The following is a 25,086-nucleotide window of genomic DNA, read 5'->3' on the forward strand; positions in this document are numbered from 1 at the left end:
ATCTATCTATCTATCTATCTATATCTATCTATCTATCTATCTATCTATCTATCTATCTATCTATCTATCTATCTATCTATCTATCTATCTATCTATCTATCTATCTATCTATCTATCTATCTATCTATCTATCTGGCGCTCTCCTGGTCACCTCCATAACTTGTAGTAGGCCAAAATTGGCATAGCAGGGGATCAGTGTATGACGAACGCGATTCACTGGTCCTAACATGAATAGCGTGAAATACCTGTCGCGTACGTCATGGAATAATTTCTCTCAGTCACGTGTGGCACATAACCGCATACCAGAGTTCATGTTCTGCGGGTATGTGCCACAGGTGATAGAGTCTCAACCAACCAACACAGCAACGGCGAACACACACATTCACACGTAAGGAAAGTGATAATATTAATCGTTTGGGTTTTATGTCCCAAAACCACGATATGATTACGAGAGACGCCATAGCGAAGGGCTCCGGAAATTTTGACCATCCGATATTCTTTAACGTGCAGTTCAATAAGGTAGAGAGCTGTGCTAGTTGGTGACTGATCATTATGCCTATATGGTTAGGTAGCGCACTTTCGACGGGGACAAAAGTCCCCGAGTAGCGAGTGTCGTGTCCTTTCTGTTTCTTTTGTCCCTGTCGAAAGGTGCGCTACCATATAGGCATAATGATCTTTAACGTGCACCGAGATCGCATACTACACGGGCATTTAGCATTTTGCCTCCAAAGAAATGCGACCGCCGCGGCCGTGATGGAACCCGCGACCTTCGGGTCAGCAGCCGAGCACCGTAACCGCTACACCACCGTGGCGGACGCAAGGGAGCTGAAGAGAGAACCCCCCTGGAAGACGCTCAACTACCATCCAGTCGTCCACGTGGTCCGCAACGTGGACCACGAGTATTACAAAGAAAAAAAAAGAAAACCGGGGTCAGTGCTTCCCTACAGTAAATCTGCTGAGAGAACCAGGCGTCTTATCATCTTAACTTAACCTAACGTGGTTTTGAACTGCCTCTAGGATCGGAGGCCCTCTCACCTGGTTTTCCACTGCCTCCCTGATCGGCCCACCTTTGACCAAGCTACGACGTCATGTGCTGATGTCACCGTGTGTCGCTATGTCATAGCACGGCCGGTCTAGAGGCGCGCGCTCGCTCCTTTCCTTACGGCCTGAGCAGCCGCCGGGAGTACAATGGAACTTTTTCTATACAGTCACGACGGCGCGCTCCGCGTAAGGGCGTCGCGAGCCAACCGCCCAAAGCGCGTTTCGCCGCATGCGCTTCGTGTTGTAAACCAGCTGTGCCCGGCCAATTTCTCGTGCTAATTACTTCTTTCGGTTGTAGCAAGCGGTGAAGGAAGTACAGGTGCGTGTGGGGACAGTCTGCCTTTCTCGGCACTCGGCAATAGACGACGCACACGCAGCGCTACTAGCAACAACAATATTTTTTAAGACCCGACCACCTTATATTCGATGGAGGCGAAAATGCCTGAGGCCCCTGTGCTTAGATTGCTGTGGCTGGAAAATGAATTTTCAGGCTACATTAAGCGCATCCAGGATTCTTCTGTCGCCTCTGGCGTTGGAAACTTTACAGACGAGACGTACACTGCCCTGCTTTTCACCACAAAGTCCACAGTGGAGACAGTCCGATTTCTTTTGAGAAAAGGAGTAAACTATGTGCTCACGAAGAAATTTAACAGTAATCCTATAGAGGCATTGTTTGGAAAATTGAGGGCAATGTGCGGGGGCAATGACGCGCCAGACGCAAGAGCCGTCACAGCTGCTTTGACCCACATTGTCAAGGAAAAGGCGCTACCTTCAAAAGACATGGGCATTCGCGACGAAAACATTGAAGAAGCGGCGGTGTCTATTCCGGAAGATGTTATTGAGGAACTTGAAGCTCTGCGAGAACCTCCTCGCAAACCACCGAACTCTGTTGCCTATTCAGGCTTGGTGTATGTAGGTGGTTACATTGCCAAACTCATCACTGATGTCGGTTGCGAAACATGCGCCATGCTAGTGACGACAAACAAAACGAGCAGTCCTTTGTATCATCTTCTCCGTCAGCCAGAAGCCTATGATCTACACTACCCAAAGCCGGAGTTACTATCAATGCTGGACACAATTGTGACGTTCTTCGAGAAAGCAGTCAAATATCTTCCTCGGACGAAAATCCTCGAGACTCTGCAATTGACTGTTGAGCCATACCTTGAAGATTCGCCACTTCTGGACTGTCCGGAAGGTGTGGACAAGAGTCACGCGAGAGTGCTGGTTCATATTATTTCTGAGAAGTTTCTCCGGATTCTTCTTATTAACTACACCAAGAAGTTAACAGATCAGAATGACAGGCCTTCCGGTTTTATTCACAAGCCCTCGCGGAAGCATATCAGGCTGTGACAGACTTGACTCCTTTAAGCTGTGATCGTCACTACAGTGTTTTACCAGCAGTGATTTTTTTCAGTTCTGCATGCGCATATTGTTGTAGTACCAAGGAAAACATTCTGTTTCCCATTGAAAGGATTCTCTGAAAGTTTTTTTTATGTTTCCTCTTCGTCTGCAGCGTGGCCGTCCCCTTTATGCAGTGACTTTCACTTTTTTGAAGTATTTGTTTCAATATTAAAGCACGAATTAAGATGCCTCCAACAAAAATGTGCAAGTTTGTTATTTTCAAGTACAGCGACGGCCGGCACATACATTTGAAATAAACATTTCCTAAACCACGATTAAACCGTTTCCTCAACCAAATGCAATGTTCATCCTCTTACTTATTCTCGAAGTTACAGAAACCTAAAAAAAAAACAAGACTGTGTTATAACCGCGTCGATGCTTTGCCGAGCAGCAGAAGCGGGCTTATGAGCGGCCTGCGCCACCACTTCTGTAAAGCGGAATTTACCGGAGTCATCATATATACTTGCTACCATGTTTCTATTGCATTGGTACCCTGAATACCACATAGAGTAACTTCAGAAAGCGCCACGGTAAGTCGGAAGCCGAGCACTCCCTGCGCGCGCTAGCCTCCGCAACGGCCGGGAGTGAGTTAGGGAGCAGTTAGGGTGCCTTGATGCGCGTTTTGTTGCGCGTTTTGTCCAGGGTGAGGACATCTGCGGCGTCTACTGCGGCGCGGCTGCCATATTTTAGCCCACGGCTTCTTACCGGCGTCTCACCCCTCTACGGCAGCTGCGCTGAGAGGCACAAGACGCGGGGCAAAAAATGGCGTCGTGGCGGCATCAGCCCCTTCAAAGAATGGCAACACCCTAAGGGGGGCGCACACATCGAGGCACACTAGGAGCAGTTGGCTCGGAGCGCCCCCACGAAATTGCGGCAATAGGTAGCAACAGCCCCCCCGTGCGCAGGCCGTAAAGGAAGGAGCGAGCGCGCTCCTCATGACCGGCCGTGGTCATAGTTACGTACGTCACAGTGACGTCCTGATGACGTCATAATAACTTCCAAAATTTGGTTGATTTGTGACGTCATGGTGACGTCATATTGTGACGTCATCATGGTATGATTTTTTGCATCACTCCTGTTTCTGCGACGCCGCGGGACGCCGACGGTCAATTTTCGTATTTGGTGAGGCATCTAACTAAGGGTTTGGCTTTTAAAAAATTGAGACGAAGGCAGTCATCCACGAGCCGGGCCGCAAGCGAAAGGCCCGCGGGCCGTATGTTTGAGACCCCTGGTATAAACCATGTTTAGTTCATGTATTTTTATGCATGTTGAGCGTCTTTCACGGTCTATTTATTTATTTATTTCTTGCATTTTTTCAATATTTTTTTTTCGGTCTGTGGGTGGGAGTGGCTGGGGGAAGCATAACTTTGTTATGAGATCCGAGCGTGCTTCATCGACGTTCATTAATCTCAGCCGAATGTGCTTCATGTTATAAAGAAGCGTACATCATAATTTCTTGTCCATTAAGAACCCCTTCCAGGGTATTACGTAAAAGCGGTTCGGTTCTATAGTTTTGCAACGCTGATACCTGGGTGTCAGAGGTGTATTGCGGTGCTACGAACACTGTGTTGCTGTTTATAATACTTGGTAGTGCGCACATTGACCCGAAACACTATACTGCAAACGTGCAGTTCTTAATCAGTGATACTGAATTTCCAAGCGCGCGCCAGGACAACTATTCTACCTTTCTACGATTTTAATACGTTGTATGTGTATCGGACGGGAGCATTTCTAAGCGAACCATATCCCGAAGGTGCAGCCATGTTACGTAGCGTAATTTTGCCACCAGTAGCTTTGTGACGCATTGCTTTCAGTTAATAATATGTGAGGTTTAACGTCCCAAAACCACGATATTGTCACGCACAGTTTAAGAAAACACTTTTAATTAAGCGCTTAGTTCGGACGAACTACAACGAGAATGTCCCTGTCTTCTACCAGAGTCTCACACCTCTTCTTCATCTCGAGTCCCGTGCCGTTCGCACGCGCCTGTGTTGTCAGAGCCCATGGCATCCACCGGTGATCCTCTTCCCTTTTCTCTTCCCGTGGACAACTAGAAGGGTTGTAGGAAACGTCCGGCGCGCGTAATTCATAATCATACTGCAGGTTGCTGCAGTATGATTATGAGGGACGCCGTAGTGGAGGGCTCCGGAAATTTCGACCACCTGGGGTTCTTTAACGTGCACCTAAAGGCTAAATCTAAGCACACGGGCCTCAAACATTTTCGCCTTCAACGAAAATGTTGCTTACCCGCGACCTTCGGGTCAGCATTCGAGCGCCATAACCACCGGACCACCGTGGCGGGGCTGCTTTCAGTTAAAAAGAAGACAACAAATGATGGCTGTTCTTTCGGGCGTCAGCACCCGTGCAATATTGCGTATGAACCGCACGAACGCTACGTAAGGACTCGACGCTGCAGTTGGGCTACGCCCAGTCACCTAGATGGAAAACGAAGAAAGGCAAAAAGCTTTGTCGTAGCCGCGGATAGTATTTCTCGTTAGCGAGAAAGCACTCGTCCACATTAGCCAGATCAGCCAATAGGGAGGCTCTGCAAGTACACTGACTCGGCCAGGGAAAGATTCACCATCTTTCGCAGTATCATAAGTTCGGAGTCTACATTGGCTCTCTTATTTTTCAAATGGACGTGTTTAAGGAGAGGTTGGAGCTTACGTGCGACGCCGGCTGCTCTTCTCTCACGTACACCCAACAGCAAACGTTTGCGGGACGCGAAATCTTCGAGAAGTTTATATTGTCGCTTTGTCTGGGAACATAGCCCTCAAATATATGTTCCGTCCTGTAATTGGCATTGAGACCTATGCAGTCACCAGCTATATTAGGAGCACTAACAGAGCAGAAATGCGCATTTGCTGTGGAGCCAACGTCCCGTAAATTTTGGCTGTACATGATAGTTTTTCTCGCAATGTCGTCAAACAACTGCACAGCTATTGATAACAGATCACATTGAGGCGCGCTCTCATAATCAGAGACCCAATAGTAGAATACAAATGCTCACACCAGAGAAGTGTTTAGACAACATAAATGTGCATACATACAGCTGAAGTTCGGCACTTGCAAATAAGGTCTATTTTGAGTATACATTAGGAACAGCAGTCGCATTCCTTGACGCCACATAAGCACGAAAATACGAGAAACTCGTTAGCAAGAGCACTTCATCATAAAATGTGGGGCCCGCAAACACGGACACGAGAGAAGAGACCGAGACAACAGAACAGCGATTCTTTGTATTATGCTAATCAACATTCGCGGTAAAGCGCCATACTGCTGAGTTTTCAGTGAAGTGAATCTTTTCGCGTAGTAACGAACTTCGTCCTACGTGGCAGATAATTCTTTTAATTTGCAAAATTTGTGGTAAATGTAGAACGTATAATTCGCAAAGTGATTTCGAGAACGGGTATTATAGTGCCAGTAAAATTAAATGTTTTTTTGCAAGAAAGAGTTTTTGCCAACCAAACAAACAATGTTGTTCGTGGAACGCACGCATTGGTGCCTTTCGTGGTTGTTCACTACCCAGTCTATGGCCGCAGGTTTTAGCGAGCATCGTGTGGCGCGTAACCAACATAATGATGGTGATCCCTGTTGGAAAACCCATCAGCAATGTTGTGTTGCTTAATGTGCCTGTCGTGGTTGGCAATACGTTACTCAGGGCGCTACACAAGAAATGCTTGACGTGGGATATGTTACGTAGTGTACATAAAACAAAACATAATCGTGTTTTTTTTTCTTCGTGTCGACGAACAGGACACATGACGGATCGCACAACACGAAGAAAATTCTGTGCAACTTGTGCCACTGACCTGATGTTGCAAATGTTTAATAACAGTAGCCAAAAACATCTCACGATTTTCACATTGCTGCATAGTTTTATGGAGATAGTTTGTAGAGGCTAGTGCTGAGAACAGCCGTGCGCTAGAGGGAACGGACAATAAGAATACGCAAAAGGCTGAATAAAGCATGAGGAACTGAGATCTCGGAAAACCCATTGGGAAATCAGCCAGAGTTACCGGACGGGGAAGGGATGAAGCTTTCCGGCGATGCAAGCATGTCTCGGTTTTTTCCCAACCCTTGTCTTCAGCCCCAATATGATCGTCGAGGCCAAGGAAACAAAACAAAGAAAAAGAAAACAAAGCACCAACGGTGTCGGCGCAGCTATACTCTGCACTCGAGGAACCACGCAGTCGCTCTTCGTGCTACGAAGATCGGTGATGCTGGCCGTGTGTACACTTTTCACGAGCACTCGCAGCTAGGCTGCTCGGTCTCGCATGTTCACGAATAGCCCGTGAGTGCTGCTGTACACATTGCGATACATTGGTGTTCTTCCTTGCCTTTTGCGAAATCTGGTACGCGTGCTGTTCCAGTGTGCAGATTGTGAAATACACACACACACACACACACACACACACACACACACACACACACACACACACACACACACACACACACACACACACACACACACACACACACACACACACACACACACACACACACACACACACACACACACACACACACACACACACACACACACACACACACACACACACATATATATATATATATATATATATATATATATATATATATATATATATATATATATATATATATATATATATATATATATATATAAGTGGAGCAGGCGCAGATTGCCAGGGCAACATGCGCTGCGAGGGTAAAGTGCCGGTCACCTTACCTAACAGAGAAGCACTCAGTTACTTCGAGGGTCAGGGGCGTAGCCACGTTAGGGCACACCGGGCCCGTGCCCCCCCCCCCCCCCCCGAAATTTTTTTGCCATAGCATACAGAGCAGAAAATGACACTCGACCACATCTGCCTGCTCGTCCCCACTACAGATCAAGGAGGCGCCCCCCCCCCCCCCCATCCCCGAAAAAAATTTCTGCCTACGCCCCTGTCGAGGCTATGCGCAGCAGGCCACTGTGATTGCTAGACTTTCTCTTGTTGCTTCTTGCGCCTTTGCTTTCCCTAGAAACGGTCGTTGGAGCTGTTTCCGCGCCTGCATACAGAATTCGTTTCTGTCAACAAAAGTAATCTAGTGGGGCGTAATAAAATAAAAAGTAAGTTACGCCTGCCTGCCCCACTAAGAGTAGCAAGCTTAAACCAATATGACACTAAAATAATAGGAACCATAGTCAAATAAATAATTTGCGACAGAAGAAGAGAGGAAGAATAGGTTTATATGGTTCAGACGCGCGTCTGAACGGCGGCTCGTAATTACCGTCGGGTGCGTCGTCAAACAGCTGGACGGCCCAGAGCGGTGGCCAGGTTGAGCAGCACTCACAGCATTAGTGATGTTGCTGCCCTGAGAGGCCGCCCAGCAGGTTCACAGGGTGTGAGGTAGATTAGCCATTTTAGGGGCGAAGCTCCTTAAGGCGGCACCCGTTCGTCCCTCGTAGTCGTAGTCGTAGTAGTCGTAGTGCGTAACCAGTCTTACGCTTTGACCTCCAAGGTGGTGCCGGTGGGAGATTTTTCCTGTGCGTTGTTGAACAATAAAAAATTCGCAGCGTTAGCTAAAAGCCGACTTCTTCTGTCTCTCATTCGCATTAGCAGCCATTCTTTACCTCCAAGGTAGTGCCTGGTGAGATTTCTCCTGTGCGTGATTAAACAATAAAAATTTTGTTCAAAACGCCGTTGATTGATGAAATAAACCAACGAAAGACGCCAGATGTTTTGTAAAAGCAAAACGAAAGAAAGCCAGATGTTTCTAAAGCAAAACGAAAAGACGCCAGCTGCTTAACGAAAGACGCCAGATGTTTTCTAATGCAATGGTTTTCTAAACAATGAAAATTCACAGCGTACATGTAAAATTAAAGTGAGCTGCAAGTCGTCATAACTAATCGAACCTTTAGTATAAACGCGCCCGATCTCACGTCGGTGATGATGTACTGGGCAGAATTCACGGAAGATTCACGGTTTACCGATGAACCTCCGCAGCTTCGCCCACTCATCATCATTCACTCCGTGGATATGCTGTGATTTTTATTGCACGATTTACAGTTTGGTGAGTAGTGGTCCGGGTAGCAGCGATTAAGAGACTCAGGGTTCTGGTAGACTTCTGTCTGAAGGAAGTGCCAGCTGGCCACTTGCTGCTAGGTTAATGACGAGTGGCCAAGGGAGCCCTGTCGAACAGAAAAAAAGGAATCGTCGCCCAAATACAAATGATTAACCAGCGAAGCTGAAACATGCCGACCCGGTCACTCGGTTAATCCCGACGGTTCACGAAAGCTTTTCTCGATTATTGGATACGTCTGTCCAGAAATCTTAATTGGTGCTTGCCGTCCGCGCGTTGCCTTCTTATTTAGCGAACCAGTAGTGAGTCGTGGGGCTTGCCCAATTCCTGTGGCACATAAGCGCGAGGAGTTCTTGCGCACATAGGACGGACGAATTTTGGTTTTGCCTGGCCATATGCAGCTACGCCATAAAAGGGAAAAAAATGGTTGCTCGACTTTCCATGACGATACCAGTGTAGTGGGATATATATATCCTCTTGGGCGTCTGGAGAGATTCGCTGTGGTGCGGTCGCCTGCTGCGTCAGTGCTACACATACACTTGCTGTAGAATGTTTCTCGTCTGTTCTCGTTTCCACATAACAGTATTAAATCAACGAAACCACGGCCAATGCTAAATATACGGTGAGGTCACTTGCGGTCTTCACTCACAATGGTTGCTTAGTATGTTTGTCACGCCGATCGACAGACTATGGAAAATATTCACAGTGAAGCTTTTTGGAAACCGTTCCTCGTGAGGCGATCCAGAAAGCTATCATCATCATCAACGGGTATGTGCCACAGAAATCGGGTAAAACCCACTACACACCACTGGCCCACCAAAAATGAAGAAGGCAACAGTTAGCCCAACAAATGGCTGCGAAGCGAAGGCGGCGAGCCGAAGACCCCGGGTACGTGCAACGAGAGATTGCTAGGGAACGGTAAAGGCTGCGAGAAGACCCCGAAGCGATGGAAGGCCTACGCCAACGATGACGTGCCCGTAGGTCTACGAGAGGTGCAAACGCTTAGTTTCAGAGGGAGTTTCTGTCTCTGAAATTCGGACATCCGTCTCGCGTCTGTGTCTGTCTGTGGTTTAGTGTTATAACCGTGTTATAACCGCGTTAGTGTTTAGTGTTATAGCCTAGTGTTATAACCGGCAATACAAAGAGCCGGCCTGCAAGGGACGCGCATCGGCGTACCTGCCATACGCTGTCCGCGTTCCACAGGAACGCGGGAAATCTCCCGGTACGCTACGAGGAACGCGCATCGGCAGCGCGTGCACGGACCGCTATAAAAGGAGCGTGTCGGAAGTGCGCTGGGGCTCACTGGCCTTCGCTCGCCCTCTCGTCTTGCTCTTGGCCCTTGTGATCTAAATGCGCGTCTGTACGCTTTCTTTGCAATGTTCTTGTAAATATGTAAATTAAACAGGTTTTCTTCTTGTACATGTGAAGCGTTGCAAGAGTCCACCTTCGCCGAAGCCTGGGTGTCAGCCTCAACCCCTCCTCGGTCACATCACTAGCAACAACCGAGAAGCAACCTAGGACCTGCATCACGTAGCTAAGGCCTAGAAACGACATAGAAGCAGTCCTATTAGTCTTAAGAATCGTTCAGTTTCGCTGCTTCAAGCCTTGCGCGGCTTCGCCTTTTTGGACTATAAAGTTCATAACGGCAACATATACGATAGACAAAGAAACACACAACGCGTTGACACGCGCACGTCGACTCACAATGGTGTGGTGTGACGTATGTCCATCTTAGATCGTGCCAACTATAAATAAATCCTCGCGCATCTAGGTGCGGTAAATTACTTTAAGAACGAGAGTTCACTCGTTCAATAAAAAGCAAGATCAGCGAGGCAGCAAAATACCGAAAAGAACGTAGTTTATGGTCCGAGAAGCAGTTAACCGACGGAAGGGCCGCGTCCCGGAAATATAAATGGACGTTGTTGATGGTACACGATCGTGTCACAGGCAACGCCACTTTTCTTTCTAGTTGCCGTTGGTCACAGGGCACGAAAGAATGTCTCCACGTGAAAGGGCGGAGGACGCCGAGAGGAACTCTTCCTGATGTAACTTTGGCAGTCAAGTTGGCGAAGCTAGAGCAAGAGAAGGAACAACCAGCAGACAGCCATTCGGCGCACAATACACTGCCGCAATTGCTCGTTACTATGACAGGCTAGGGCACGCAGAGGCACCGGAATGAAAACAGTTGGTGCGCTTAGCGAATGAACGCAACACGGCGAGGGCGATAGGCTGGCCCTCTGGTCTTCCACCTCTGGCGCTTCCCCGTCGTCAGACCCGTGCCGATATATGTTTTTTGCCATTGTGTACGGTTTTAAGGGCGATGGGAGCTACAGAGGCTACTGACTTAAGAGCTCGGGACACCGTGATTCCTATCGAACCAGGCGTTCCGCTTTATGGCGTTCCCAACTGATTGGCGTGCTCGGTGTGTCCGTGGAGTGTGGGGCACTGGCTCGTCAGGAAAGACGAGGCGCCAGCGTTGTCGGGCGGAAACTGCCAGTGGCATCAGTGCGCGTTAAACGCCGCAGTTACGCTAAACCCTCCTTTTTTCTCGACCCTTCGTTCCCTCTTTCTAGGGAACGAGCGATTCAGACTTGTTGCCATGGGGACTCAACTATGAGAGAACCCGTCGCCGCCGCAGCTAGAATAGGGCGGAGCTTTTTTTCACCGATGGGAAATCCGGCCTCGGTAGACTCGTGCTTCTGGGGGAATCTGGCGAATGGCATGCAGTGGGACGCTTTGTGGAAGCGTCGGCAATTCATAACGGGAAAGCATGCAAGGTGTGTCGAAGTTCGGATTAAGGGAGTGTGATAAAAAGGGGATGCAAAAGTCAAGTTTAGCTATTACAGAACAGTGGTTATGCTCGAAGTTTGCCGTGTGTCGTAGATAGAAAATTATCATCATCAGAAATTTGTACACGCCCTCTTCGTCATCTTCATCGGGAGGGGGGGCGGCAAAGGTTGATCGCAGCGCCCCCCCCCCCACCTCCCTATTAAGTTCTTTGCTCGCACGAAGGACTTAATAGTCCTTCGTTCCCCCTTCGTTCACACGCCTGTGGGCGCATGGCCCGTTACGGTCAAAGACGTAGCCTTGGAGAGAAGTGGGGGTATGTCGAGGGAAAACAGCCGTGCCGGTAACCTTTTGCTTCGGCTATTGTTTCTATAGGACGTAGCCTACCAATCACTCGTGCGTATTTAAATTTATTCAGGTACGTTGCTCCATACGTGTTCGGGTCGTTTCGACCGCGCGGATGTTGGCATGGCGCTACAATCGGTGCGCCCGTTCAATTCCTGGTATACACCCGAGTGCCGTGATATTCAATGCACGTGAAAATCGTGTCCTTGTTCACGCAGACAACGCACGTGGAGAAGAAGTCGTTGAAGAGCAGGATTTTTTGTGAGTATCCTTACAAGCACGAAACGCAGTAGTGTTTAGCATCTCTTGGCAAACTGTGAGCGGTGGGCTCAGCATGTTTGTCATTGTACAGGGTAGCCAGCATATATGCAGTACTGTCGTATATAGGTGGGAACGACGTTCATCACGAGGTGGAGTTGTCCCTTCGGTTGCGCACTGCTCCTTTGTTGCTCCGATAGAGGCGACCGCGTGAACTATCGTAAACCACGTAAACTATTGCCGTCGCTTCTCGTGGCACTTTGCGTGGGCCTGCCTCTGCGCCGAGCGTCGCGTGTGGAGGCCTTGGGTCCGCCATTTGTACGTGCTCGCAAGGGGGACATATGCGCGGTGGCGCGGGAAGGTTAGAGGTGTTATGTCCGATTTTAGCAGCAGAGGGTTACTCTCCGTGCATGTGCGGACTTGAGTCGCATGGCCTGCGTGAGCTCGCGCGTTCACATGAGGTGAGAGACGTCCTCGAAAGCACTACAGCTTTTCATTGCGGGCAGCGCCCTGCACTTTGGCAGCCCTGTGATAACTCTCCTAGCCCCGTTGTTGAGACGCTCCATAGCATACTGCACAAAATACTGCACAATCTTTTAACGCGATAGCGTTAAAGAGCTCGTTCCGCAGAAATTCCGGTGTCGGCGTCGGTGTTGTTGGTTGTGAGCGAAAAAAAGCATCTTGTCTGGGACCGAAAAATCGAGAAAGATGCAAATAAAATGAAAATTCGGCAGAGAAGATCCCACGTGTTGTGGGAATCGGTTTCGTGCGAAGCAGTCAGCGAGTACTTCTTCTATGCTCCATTTTATGGCTTTGAGCCAAGCGTTACGAGGTGGATCGACGTGTTTTTGTAAGTGTAGTAGCTGTGTGCACATCGCGGGCTTACCAGGAACGTCGACAACCCTGGTGTTTAGAGGGTAACTTATGGTGCGACTTAATGTCAACCCTCACGTTAGAGTACACACGTCAGTATTATCGAAACTTTGTGCACTTTATGGTGCAACCACGAGAATATCATACTTAACTTTCATTAATGTATTCCTCCGGGATGGATCAGTGCTTCAGTATAGCTTGCTGAATCAGGAATACAAATCTAATGTTTATTAAACTGCTATAAAAGCGGAGCCAACACTGGAACCACAGGCGTTAATCTGATATGACGTCTGTATCGTAGGAGTAGATATGTAGTGTTTATTGCTTTCTAGTAAAATTAAATAGCGAACACCACAACCACAATTGACGTTGCACCCACATTATGCCTGCATAGGCTGTTTTTACAAAACAATTTATGGACCTATCGTGGCTCTGTGGTAGAATACCTGAATGCCACGCAGAATGCTTGAGTTGGATTCTTGCTGGGATCCTAATTTTTATTATTTCCATACGTCCGGTCAACACTGCCGATGTCAATTTTTCTTAATGCTCGCACACTTAAATTACCAATGTCTGTTCTCGCCATTCCTGGGTAGACATAAACTGTGGTAAACGGGTGTGCACCACAGGTGTCTGGAGGAAAGGGTTTGACGACGTACGCGACAGGATTTTCACGTTATTCATGTCATGACCCGACAGTCATATTCGTCAAATTCCTAACCCTCCCAGGCCAATTTCGGCCTACATCAAGTTAAGGAGGCGATCATGAGATCACCCGGACGTAGGAGGCTAGATAGATAGATAGATAGATAGATAGACAGATAAAAACGCTCAGAGTGCCCAAGGTTCTCTAAGAAATGCTTCGCATTTAATAATAAAAATTCTTAGGCTCTAATGAGAATCGAACCCAGGCCGTCTGCGTGGCAAGCAGGTGTTCTACCACAGAGCCACTCCCTTCCTTGGAACTGCACTGAAATAACTTCAATGCTTCACAAACATACGCGTCCTGCGTACAGGTGTCACAGTACGAGATGTAATATCGCAGTAAAGGGGGTACAAACGTATATTGCCATCGGGCGTCACACCATGTGAAGTGCATAACGAGTTGGTGGTTTAAAGCCGGCCACCCATTACAAAAGGCACACAAATTACTGCACGTATTCCCTTACGAACACGTAGTGGGTGCATCGCAACTTCGAAAAAGTATCACGCGCGTAATTGCTGCTGGTTTAAAGCATGCCACCGATTACAAAGGGCATACACATTAGTGCGCGAATTCTCTTACACACACGTAGTGGGTACAGGGTTGTCATAAAAGTGCTGTTGAAGAGGGCGGAAACCTTTACCTTTACTCTAGATAGTATGTCGAGTGTGTGAGACCGGGCGATGGAACATAATGACAAGCGAAATAGAGCACGATGAGGATGGGGCCAGATATCGCTATCGCGTTCAACTCTTAAAGACGAAGCTTATGCGTCCCCCAATTTTTGCTTGAAAAGCCGCTGTTCTGCACATTAACGCTACCGTATGCACCGGTTCAGCGCATCTCACTGAAAGCAAAGCCCGAGGCGCTTCTCAAAGCAAGAGCTTCGTCCGAGCGTCTTGGCCTGTTGGCGCTGGTCGCACAGACGCGACGCCAAGGCAGCAACGCTCTTGTTCAAGCTGGGCCCAGTAACTATATTTCCGCTCTTTGATAGCCTTCTTCGGACCGCACTCAAGCTGAGCAGCGTGCGTTTCAATAATCAAATCACAGCGTGCTTTAGAAATTGTAGGCTTGATATACGAGGATGCCCGGGAACGCGCTGGACACCGGTTCCTTGTTTAGTTGTCGAACTGTGGTACTCTGAAGCCAGCTGCAAAGAAATGCTTACTGCAAACGACGGCGTTATACGATGTCGTGTTCGGCTCCTTTCGCAAGGCCAGTTTTATCCATCGTTGACGCAACTCAAGGTCGGCAGGAATATGGCGGGATGATACTCCGGCGTCCTAGTTTCTTGCAGTTGATACCTACAGTACATAGGCACGCAACAGTGCCTCATGATGAACGCTGTCCGTACACTAGGCTGCGCTGGACGCCACACTAGTCGACACTAGGGTAAAAACTAAATCAGGGAAATGTTGCTTTTCACTATAAAGGCCGTACTTAAACAAAGCCCATCCCATGTAAAAATGAAATGGTGAGAATGCCAACTTATGGAAGCGGGAACAAAAAGAAGCGAACGCTCGAGCATAAAGTACAAAGCACGTGCGTTTGCTTCCTTCTGCTTATTTTATGGCAGCTGTTTTCAGCGTGAAAACTGTAGCTTGACGCGGTTCGGTCAGTACCGATATCTCTCGCTCCCTCCACTTATTCCTGTGCTTCGAAATATTGCATCTGCGCATTCATGTCGTCAGTCCAGTGACTCGTGCATGTCGGCCCTGCAACTCAAAAAACGCCGTCCTCATTCTCAGTGCGCAGCTCTCTCGCGCAGGTGGCCTGGTCGCTCGGTACCAAGTGGGACGTAAAGTGTGGCCCTACATGATCAGCATGGCGCTGGTCTACATGGTGACGCTGTCGCTGTTTCCGGGAATAGAAAGCCGCATCGTTTCCTGCCGCTTGGGCTCGTGGATGCCCGTGCTCCTGATGGCGCTTTTCAACGCGGCTGACTTCATCGGAAAGGCGAGTTTTCGCTCAAACCTATCGAACCATGCTGCCGTTAAACTGTGTCATCCTCACCGAAAGTGGCCACATTTTATTTGCGAGCACTTACATTAGCTGCATTGTTTACTTACATTAGCACTTACATTAGCTGCAAAGTGAACACAAATTCCGCTCTTCGATTACGCTCTGCTACGACGAGGTGAGTGTGTTAAATACGGCAAGGGTAGCCTTTTCTTAACCTACCAAGCCCTACATTGCCACATTAGTACTTGAGAAGGTTCATGTCTGGACGAAAAAAAAAAAAACTGGTGAAAACCCAAGACAATAACGAAGTAGAAGGCACACTCACTCGCACACTCTGGTAAGTCCAGCGACGGTGTGTTAGTGAGTGTGCCTTCTACGTCGTCCTTAGTTGTGGATTATCGCTGGTTTGTTCCTTGCATCTAAGCATCGCAAGATATAGGATGGGTGGACAAGTTGGTTCAGGTTCCTAATAACGCTTGGACAGCGCTGTACCCAAAAAGAAAACGAAAGAAACAAGTAATTTCACGCTGTGCCGAGCTACTCGTTTTAGTTGTCTTCGTTTTGTATCAATATGAAGCAATACTTTTTATGAAGCTTTGAATAAACTTCAAAGTATGTCTTTGTTTTGTGCCACGAAGTGAACGACACTGGCTCCAGCTACCGTCGGCGTCATACCTAAAAGCGTAGTTGCCAGCGCACCTTAAATGTTTCTACACCACAATTAAGCGACTATCGCTTGTGCTGCCCATTTAACCTATTTTGCCATCCGCAAGAAGTGCAGCAAAACAATAATTCAAGATAAGCTCGTCCATGCACAGAATTCAAGATTGCAAGAATATGAAAGGTGAACTCGGCTCGTCCTTGAACATTTTTACCGAAAACGCACGGACGAACTCGGCTCCTCCATAGAGGGGTTAAACGGAATCTATGATTTGTATGTCTGGCCTTTCGTGACTGTGTTACTAGGAACATGGTGATTCGGGTGAAAATCGTGATTGGTGACAGGCGTGCGCAGGGTTCCCCATCAGGGGGAGGGGGGGACAAAGGTTCATTGCAGCGCCCCCCCCGCACCCTACTAAGTCAATGTATGGGGCAGATTTTGCGCCCCCTCCCCCTCTTAGATGATCAGGGGGGACGACCCCCCCCCCCCCCCCCCGTGTGCACGCCTATGATTATGATTGGTGATCCAAGACCAAGTCAGGAGGCAAACCACCTCCTTTTGTCCTGACCGCGGGCAATGCTTCGTATTGTCCGGAAGATGAATAAATAAATTTAAAAAATAAAAGAGCGAAGAACTGCTGCGAAAAAAAAAAAACCCACGAAAAATACCGCTTCCATAGCACCATTCGCACAGGTGTATAGCGGGTAAATACCGCAAATAACTGCAGGTGATCGTCATTCTGAATTTTCCTCGTTCTTGCATTTATTCGGGCCTAGTGCGCAGTTTAGAACATATAGTTTGAACACACGACGACTGTTTGGGATGAATGGCTGTACTCGGTCATAATCCTCGCACTACACCGCGCTGCACGTGACTTCATCAGCGCTTCGCGCGCAAAAACAGTTCGCGGAAGACGCCTATAATGACAGAAGTGCGCTTTCGCAATAATGTGACAGAAGTAGACGAACGTGATTGGCGGGCGCAGCTCCTGTTGGACTGCCTGCCGCTGCACAGGTCACTTGTCTGCATGGTCGGTTGTCCCATGCCTACGGCAGGGCCCCTTGCATGCATTTCACTATTCGGTAGTGTACACTATATGAGAGTTGACTAAATCGCTCATGCAGCCTGAAACTGTTGCTGCCTTGGCGAAGACTGTCGAAACGTTGGCTCCAGCGACATTCCCTCTTCGACGATCACTCACCACTTCGGGCCTGCATTTTCCCCTGAATGTTCGAATGCAATTGTTACGGTTGCTTAGACAACTGTGCGTTTTTAGAATACTACTGACACGTATCGTTGGAGCTGTGAAAGCTTGTACCGCATATATCTCGCCCATAACGGGAGGCTACTTTGCAAGGGCAAAGGTTGCGGAATACGTACACAAGATGACTTACTTGAAATGTCACGTTTTTTTTTTTTTTTTTTTTTTGCTGAAGTGTGTTGGAACTGGCGTCATCGGCTATCTTGAGACACCATGACGAAGTGCGACATTTGCTAAGGTCCTGTAGCAATGAAGCGTGGTATTACAACGTGCGTCGCTCGAAAAGGAAGCACGCTTCTTCTGGTAGTTCTCGGAATGAAACTAGCCAGCTGACCAGGAATTCATCTACAGTCGAACCCCGCAATAACGAAATCCCTCAACAGCGAAAGTCCCAAGACTACGAAATATTTTCTTGTCCCCGGCGAACACCCACAGGATTCCATGCATTTCAATTTCTCAACAACGAAACGCTGCTGAACTGCAATCCCGCAATAACGAAAACTGACGCAATGTTTCTTGCACGTAATATGCTCGCACAAGGTAACCGGACAGAGAAATGCGCTCAAGTACCTCTGCTGCACACTTGGATTGCGCAAAATACTAACCACATTACGCTTACGTGGGCGCCGCCATCATTGTTTAGAAAATCGGCACGCTGCCGGAAGTAGTTGCCCGCGCCGGATGTCGTCATGGCCACTGTGTTGTTTAATGTATACTGTTTTTTTATGTGCTGTCGCATCGGCTTGTTAGCGGCACGTGAATGCGCCTTGTGTATCTCCAGCGATGCATCGTGTACTGTGCGCAGTTCGCGTGGGGCGGCTTTCGCGAAGTGTCGCAGTTTGAACCGCGTGGTGCGCAGCTGCGGCAGCGAAAATAAAGTGTTAGTGCATTATGAGTTGGACGACGAGGCCATCTTGAACAGCATGCGCGAAACCGACGACACCAGGGCGCAAGCCACGCGGGGAAGCCTCCCAACCCACGAGACGAGTTGGAAGCTGGACGCGTTCGGCACGATGCAGACGCTCTTAGCAACGCACGGCGATGATGTCGCGATGGAGCACTTGCTGCGCAGCGAAGAAAGTTGTATGCGTTTGCAACAAGTTGTACGCGGCAAAGGCCGACAAGTCAAGCTAGTAGACTTTTGACAATAAACTTTCGTTTTTCTGATCATTCCCTTAGTTTTACTGTGTTATTTCGCTATTACGAAGTTCTCGCAATAACAAAATTGTCCCGTTTCCCCACCAATTTCGTTATTGCGGGGTTCGACTGTACCTCCTTACGTGCCGAAAGCCAATCTTGGAAACTGCAGCTGAAAAATTCTTGAACAAGGGGTGTAACAGATGTGTACTTGCTATTCGGTTCATACTGACCAGAAAGAACGAAAAAAAGAGGGGGAGGGAACAAGGTGAGCGCTAGCTTTCGACCCTTTTTTACACAGGCTACGCAACAACCCAGCACTCGCGCAATAGTGCCAGAGAGCATACAAGCACGCATCACATCCACGTAATCACACTTTCTAAAAACGACTCTCCGAAGGAAATAGGGAAATTGACGTGTCTCTGATACACGATTCCCTGGCCAGTTTCCCAACACGAGACGCCTCCAATAATTCTCGTGCGGCCGATCCAAGAATCCTTATCTTTTCCAGCCGTGGCTCACATAGATGTGCATGAGAATGTGCGGGCAACATATTGAGTATATCACTAAGCAAGCCAACCGTTTGTTGGGGCATTTGCGCCGTAACTTTTCTCGCGCTCCATGTTCATTAAAGTTACTACTTTATAAAACATTGCCAGGGTCCAACCCACAGTATTCTTCAGCTATATGGGACTCCTCTCATGACAACCTAATTCATTCCATGGAACTAGCCGAAAATAACTCTCGTCTTCTCATTCTTTCGAATTACAACCGAGCGACGAGTGCATCTGAAATGAAGTCACGCCTGGGCTCTGAATCACTCGATACACGCCGTAAAATTTCTCCTTTATCATTTCTTCATGAACTATGTCACCATCCTACTCTACATCCGGAATTCGTGTCACGTCCATATTACTTATCTCACCGCATTGAACATCAGCACAAAGTTGGACTTGGTGCGTGTAAGGCAACGTTTTCCAGAATCATTTATACCTCGAACGTCGAGTGAATGGAATTACCTTCCCGCTGATTATATCTTTTGTTAATAACGAGCATTAAGTTTCGTAAAGGATTAGCTAACATTGTATAGTAACAATCGCTTGTATGAACTAATGTTACCTGTCCGTGCTTATACACTATAATATGGCGTACTATTGATGCTACACCTGTCAAACTCATTATGTCTGTAGTCTTGTTCCAAAGCTCTATCTTACATGCCCAGCTAATATTCTATAATATAACACGCATTTTACTTTATTTTCTCGTTGTACAGCGTACTCGACATTCCCAGCAAGCACTGTATGATTAGCAGATATGGTTATTGTACTAATCGCAGATTCTGTTACCTTTGTTATTCATCGCTTCTTTTCAAAAATTGCTTCTTTAAACCCACTCCCCTGTCTGTGGGTAAAATATATAAATAAATAAGTGCGCTCCGTCTTTACTTTTTCAAGATAGCTCGTGTTCCCTCGCCCGCTCATTCACGCAGCGTCCGGTATGGCCGATATATGCCTTACCGCAAGAAAGAGCAATCATGTATACTACAATTGTAGCACATGTTGCAAATACGCTACAGGTGCCTGGTACGCTTTTTGTTACGTGGCCTTTTTTGCATCTGCATGGCCTGGTGTGGTTTTCTTTTTATCAACAACCGCGCTTCGTGATACTACTAGATCGTATGCGTGGACCCAATTGGGCGAGAGTGCGAGGCGCCGAGAGCAAGATAGGTACCCCGTGTCAGCCACTTCTTTCAGATTGTGGGACACGTGGTGTATATATATGGTACGACCTCCGGCCTTGTACACCCCGCACTTGTCGGCTTGAAGAAGGCACAAGTTGCTGCGCTTGATGTAAGACGTCACACGCGTGGTAGGTTCTTGACGGCTGTAGAAAGAGGCCCCGTCAAGAGTTCTCGAAAGGATATCCTCTTGAAGGCAGCGGTCCGTATTTTCTATTTTCGTTGTCGCCGCAACTTGTCGGCTCAAGGCAAGCTGTTCGCGAGGTGGCAAACAAGGTTTCTGGCTGAACTTTGGGCCTTTCCGCAAAACACGCGATATATTTTCAGGAATGCTAACAATTCCCGTCAAAGCTAGGTCGTTCTCTGTAGTTCACGCTTCCTTCTTGGCGATGAGACGTCGCGCATTTCTAAACACGCAGTTCCACTTTTCCTCAGCCATGCGAGACGCTGAGCGCCTTGCGATTAATCCTGTCCTGCACGAGATAATTCCCTTTTATTCCTGAAATTACTTAATTTCATCACCCGACCTAACTTTCTGCCACGCTTGGTCGCGATTCCCATCGCTATTCTTTCGCCTTAACTTATCATCGGTTATTAGCCCTTCTCAAGGGCGGTTCAATTCGGAATAGCTGATTATTCACGATTGTCTGATACAGCGCATAAAAAACACACGAAGACGAACATTTTCTCTTAGCGTCACGTAGGATATCGGTTACCCCGTTTTGTTACGCCTATCATTTGCCGCTCCACTGCGTGCTGCTTGGCTCTTCCTCGATAATTTTGTTTATCCTCCATGTTTCGACCTCATATGTTAGTACTGACAATATGCGATGGTTGTACACTTGCCGCTTTAAGGAGAGCCGTAAGTTTTCTGCCATGAGTTGGGAACACCTACCGCGTGCACAACAGCCCATCTCATTCTTCTGTGGATTTTCTTTGCATGCGAAGGTTCCCCTGTTAGTGACTGGCCTGCACGCACATACTCTTGCACAGCAAAATGAAAATATGTATTGGTTCTAAGGTTGCTCCGGTTCTTAGTGATTTATACCTTAGCAAGATTGACAATCTTTTGGAAGGCGCCTTAGGTAATTCGGTTATTAGGGTTTTTCGTTATGTGAACGATTACTTGATCTTTTGTAGTGGTGAGGACTTTTAAAAGGTGGTAACTTCCGTGAGCGAAAAATTTGAATTAAATAGAGGTGGGCTGAGCTTTACTAAAGAGGTGCCTCAGAATAATGGAATACAATTTCTAGACATTTCTTTAACGTTCCAGAAGAACCACGTGTGCTGCCAGTATTCTCCTAGATCTTCAAAACCGCTGTTAAATTTTTCGTCGAAGCACTCGAAGGTTGTAAAAAACGGCATCGGCCATATGTCTTGCCTTAAATCAGCCCTCACCAAGTCGTGTGAACACAAAATGAGTTATAGCTTTAACGCACAGGTTACGCGTCTTTTAAATGTAGGGTATCCTCGTGATGCAGTGGCCACGGTCGCTGAACGTTTAAAGAAGTCTATTGTGTTAAGTGCGAGCATGGTTGCAGAAAGCGATAGGAAGAAACGTGTCGTAGGTATACCGTACATTCATCGCATATCTCACAGGCTAAAGAAAGTAGGAAGTAGATACGGCGTTAATGTTGTTTTCACGGCTGCCAATAAGCTAGGTAAGATTTGTGCCGCTGTGCAGAGGAAGAATGAGCGAGTAAAAGACAAGAAGCGGACCGATATTTGTTTCGTAAAACACACCAACAAATTCACTGATTGCCGTACGAGTGTGGTGTATAAGGTCCCTTTCAGCTGCGGCCGCTTCTACGTAGGACAGACGGGCCGATGCATCAACCAGAGATTGTTGGAACATAAGAGATCGCTAACAGGAGGCTCACCTTTTAATCTATATTTACATTGTCGAGATTGTAAGTGCACGCCAAAATTCGATGAATGCGCAGTGTCATACAAATGAAGAAACGCGCCTGATGATTGAAGCATGGCATATCGAGAATAGTGGTAGCGCATGCGTGAGCCAACCGTCGATTAACTTGCATAAAGATGAAATCAAATGCCTTAACAGTTATCTTCCACGTAGACCGCCACGCGTGCCGGATTGATAGGTTCGCCTGTTGCATGGGCATGCGCAGATAAGTTTTCGTGCCTTCTTTCTTTTCAGCCGTTGTGAGTCTCTTCAGTTGTTAGTCGGTGTTTGTGGTGTCCTGACTTCTTTCTTGTGTCCGTGTTTGCACGCCCTGTCTTTTTAGAATCCTATTCTTTCCTTGGCATTTTTGTCTGTTTGTTCTAATTATTCATGAATGATATGACGAAACAAAACATTGTGCAGTAAAGAGTTGAATTATTTTTACTAAGCATACAGGAACAGCACTGGGGAGATTGTATTTCATTGTCTAACCCCTTTTTCGACCGAACGTTGTGGAGAAAAAGGGCAGCGGTGGGACCTTTGCAGGTGTTGGCTGATGTATTCACGTAATCATTGCCCATGCAATGCCTACAAATCACTGGTGTCTCCACGGAATCGAATGTCTTTTCGAAAGTCAAATATAAGCTTATAAAAGGGTTTGTTGCATGTGTTCAGCAGATTTTTCAATTAGGCGATTGATCACGTGACTTTAATCCAAAAATGTAATTGATTCCAATTTTATTTGCTGCTATTTTCTTATTTGAACCATCAATGTAATTCCCTTATCTTTTCGGTAATCAACTGCATTTGAGCAATTACTTCATTCACAGTGCAAGTTGTGAGAGAAGACACATCTTTTAGTATTTCTATTTGACACGAACAGCAGCGCACCCGTGGAGCGCGCATTTTTTGGCAGGCAAGCTTGACTGTTCTGTATTTGCTTCCGCATGTTAACAGCGGGCCGTGTGGCCTGTATTGTCGGCACCGCATTCGCCATACTGCTATGGTGTTCTATTTTCATTCGATAGCTCCCGACCTCTTGTTCTACAAAACCTTCGTCCGTGCGCCGGCGTTTGCGAGATTGGCGAAGGCTCGTTGCGTCGTGGAAGGACGAGGTGCAGAAACCACGTACATGAAACCACTGAGGCTAAAGATGCGCGCCTGCACGTTTTAGGAGGAACCGCTACGTGACTGCGACGGCACTTTTGCTCAGGATCGAAAAATGGGCGAGTTGGTGCAGATGTATGGATATTTTGGCATCGCGAACCACGAGGGCGAAAGAAAAGGAAAGAAATAGCTTATCCGGTAACTCAAGATTTATCCGAAAAAGAAGTAACCTTATAAACGCGGGATAACAGCCATCGCCAATAAGAGTAGAAATACATACAAAACTTGTTCAATATTAGATACACACGCCAGCGATCGGCAAAGTCGCGTATAGAAAAGCCACTTCTGTATCGTGAAGAGCTATCGAAGCGTGGCGTCCCCCTTCTTTTTATCTCGTGGGCTTCTATAGCCTCTCTTGTCGTTTGATTTGTACAGCCGCTGTGGTGGTCTATAGTGTCTATGGAGCTTGACTGCTCACCCGAAGGTCTCGGGATCAGATCCCGGCCGCAGGGGCGTAGCCAGAAATTTTTTTCGGGGGGGGGGGGGGGGTTAACCATACTTTATGTATGTTCGTGCGTGCGTTTGTATGTGCGCGTGTATATATACGCAAGCAAAACTGAAAAATTTCGGGGGGGGGGGGGGTGTTGAACCCCCCCCCCAACCCCCCCCTTGGCTACGCCCCTGCCCGGCCGTGGCGGCCGCAGTTCGATGGATGCGAAATGCTAGGGGCCCGTGTACTTAGAATTAGGTGCACGTTAAAAAAAAAAAAAAACAGGTTGTCAAAACTTCCGCAGCCCTCCTCTACGGCGTTCCTCATATTCATATCGTGGTTTGGGGACGTGAAACCTCGGCAGTTGTTATACATTGTCGCTTGATCCTTGAGCTTTTGTGAAAGAGTCGCGTTTTCAAAACTGTAGCCTGCAGTTGTCATGTGAGACGAGGTCTCCCATATGCGTTGGAACCTGCGTGTATGGAGTCCCTTGAATTGTGTTTCAATGCAGTGGGGTTCAATCGGTACAGTTGTAGTGTTGACTATGTAAGATAATTCGTTTCTTGGTCAACTTCAGTAACGTATTTGGTGCCATTCTCGTGTGGGCATGCAGCAGATGCTTCAACACTAGGCTGAAGAAGCATTAGAGCGTGATTGTTGACAGATGGCGATCCACTCGGCAAATGTGCAACATGAAGCGAAAAAAAAAAAAAAACTCACAGAGTCTCTTATGCATTTGCCTAAGACGACTCGAAGGCGAGAGCAATCTTCTTTTCTTCTGAGTCGATGTATTGACCCAACCTCCCAGTGAAAGCTTTCTGCACCTTACGTAGTTTTGCAGTGCCTCCAGGATCGGAGGATAATTGCACGCTTTCTGCACCTGACCTATTTTTGCACTGCCCCCTTGATTGGCCCACCTTTGACCAAGCTAGGATGTCATGTCATGACGTCACGGCATGTGACGTCATGGTGACCTCACAAACCTCGAGATCTTTGATGTCATTATGACGTCATGTGGTGACGTCATCACCTGATCATGTTTTTTTGCATCGTTTGTGTTGACGCCACCGACGCCAGACGCCGACGCCACCAATGGTCGATTTTCGCGTTTGATGACGCATCTAAGGATATCGCCTTAATCAGGAAAATGTGGTAATGACATTCTCAAAATTGTTCCTTTAGCGTTTTTATTGCGATGTAGTGCTTTTCGCGAGACACGCATTTCTTTGCTCAGACCGGAAGAACAATGTTGGTTTTCCGCATGAAGAACACTTTACAGACAAGAGCGCGGAAAACGAAAGAAGAGCCACGCAGACAGTCCGTCGTGGCCGTAATAGATCATAATGAGAAACAAATGGATCGTGCCAGTGA

General features: G+C 47.5%; 1 protein-coding gene across 1 annotated transcript in view; it reads left to right on the forward strand.

Annotated features, from left to right (window-relative positions):
* Window positions 1-25,086, forward strand: part of LOC119400443 (equilibrative nucleoside transporter 4) — a 173,176-nt gene that overhangs the window by 116,824 nt on the left and 31,266 nt on the right. The window contains exon 8 of the mRNA XM_037667483.2: window positions 15,222-15,409. Within this exon, the coding sequence (XP_037523411.1) occupies window positions 15,222-15,409 (188 nt within the window). The remainder of the gene's footprint in view (window positions 1-15,221; window positions 15,410-25,086) is intronic.

This window comes from Rhipicephalus sanguineus, chromosome 7 (genome assembly GCF_013339695.2).
Source record: "Rhipicephalus sanguineus isolate Rsan-2018 chromosome 7, BIME_Rsan_1.4, whole genome shotgun sequence".
Taxonomy (NCBI): Eukaryota; Metazoa; Arthropoda; class Arachnida; order Ixodida; family Ixodidae; genus Rhipicephalus; species Rhipicephalus sanguineus.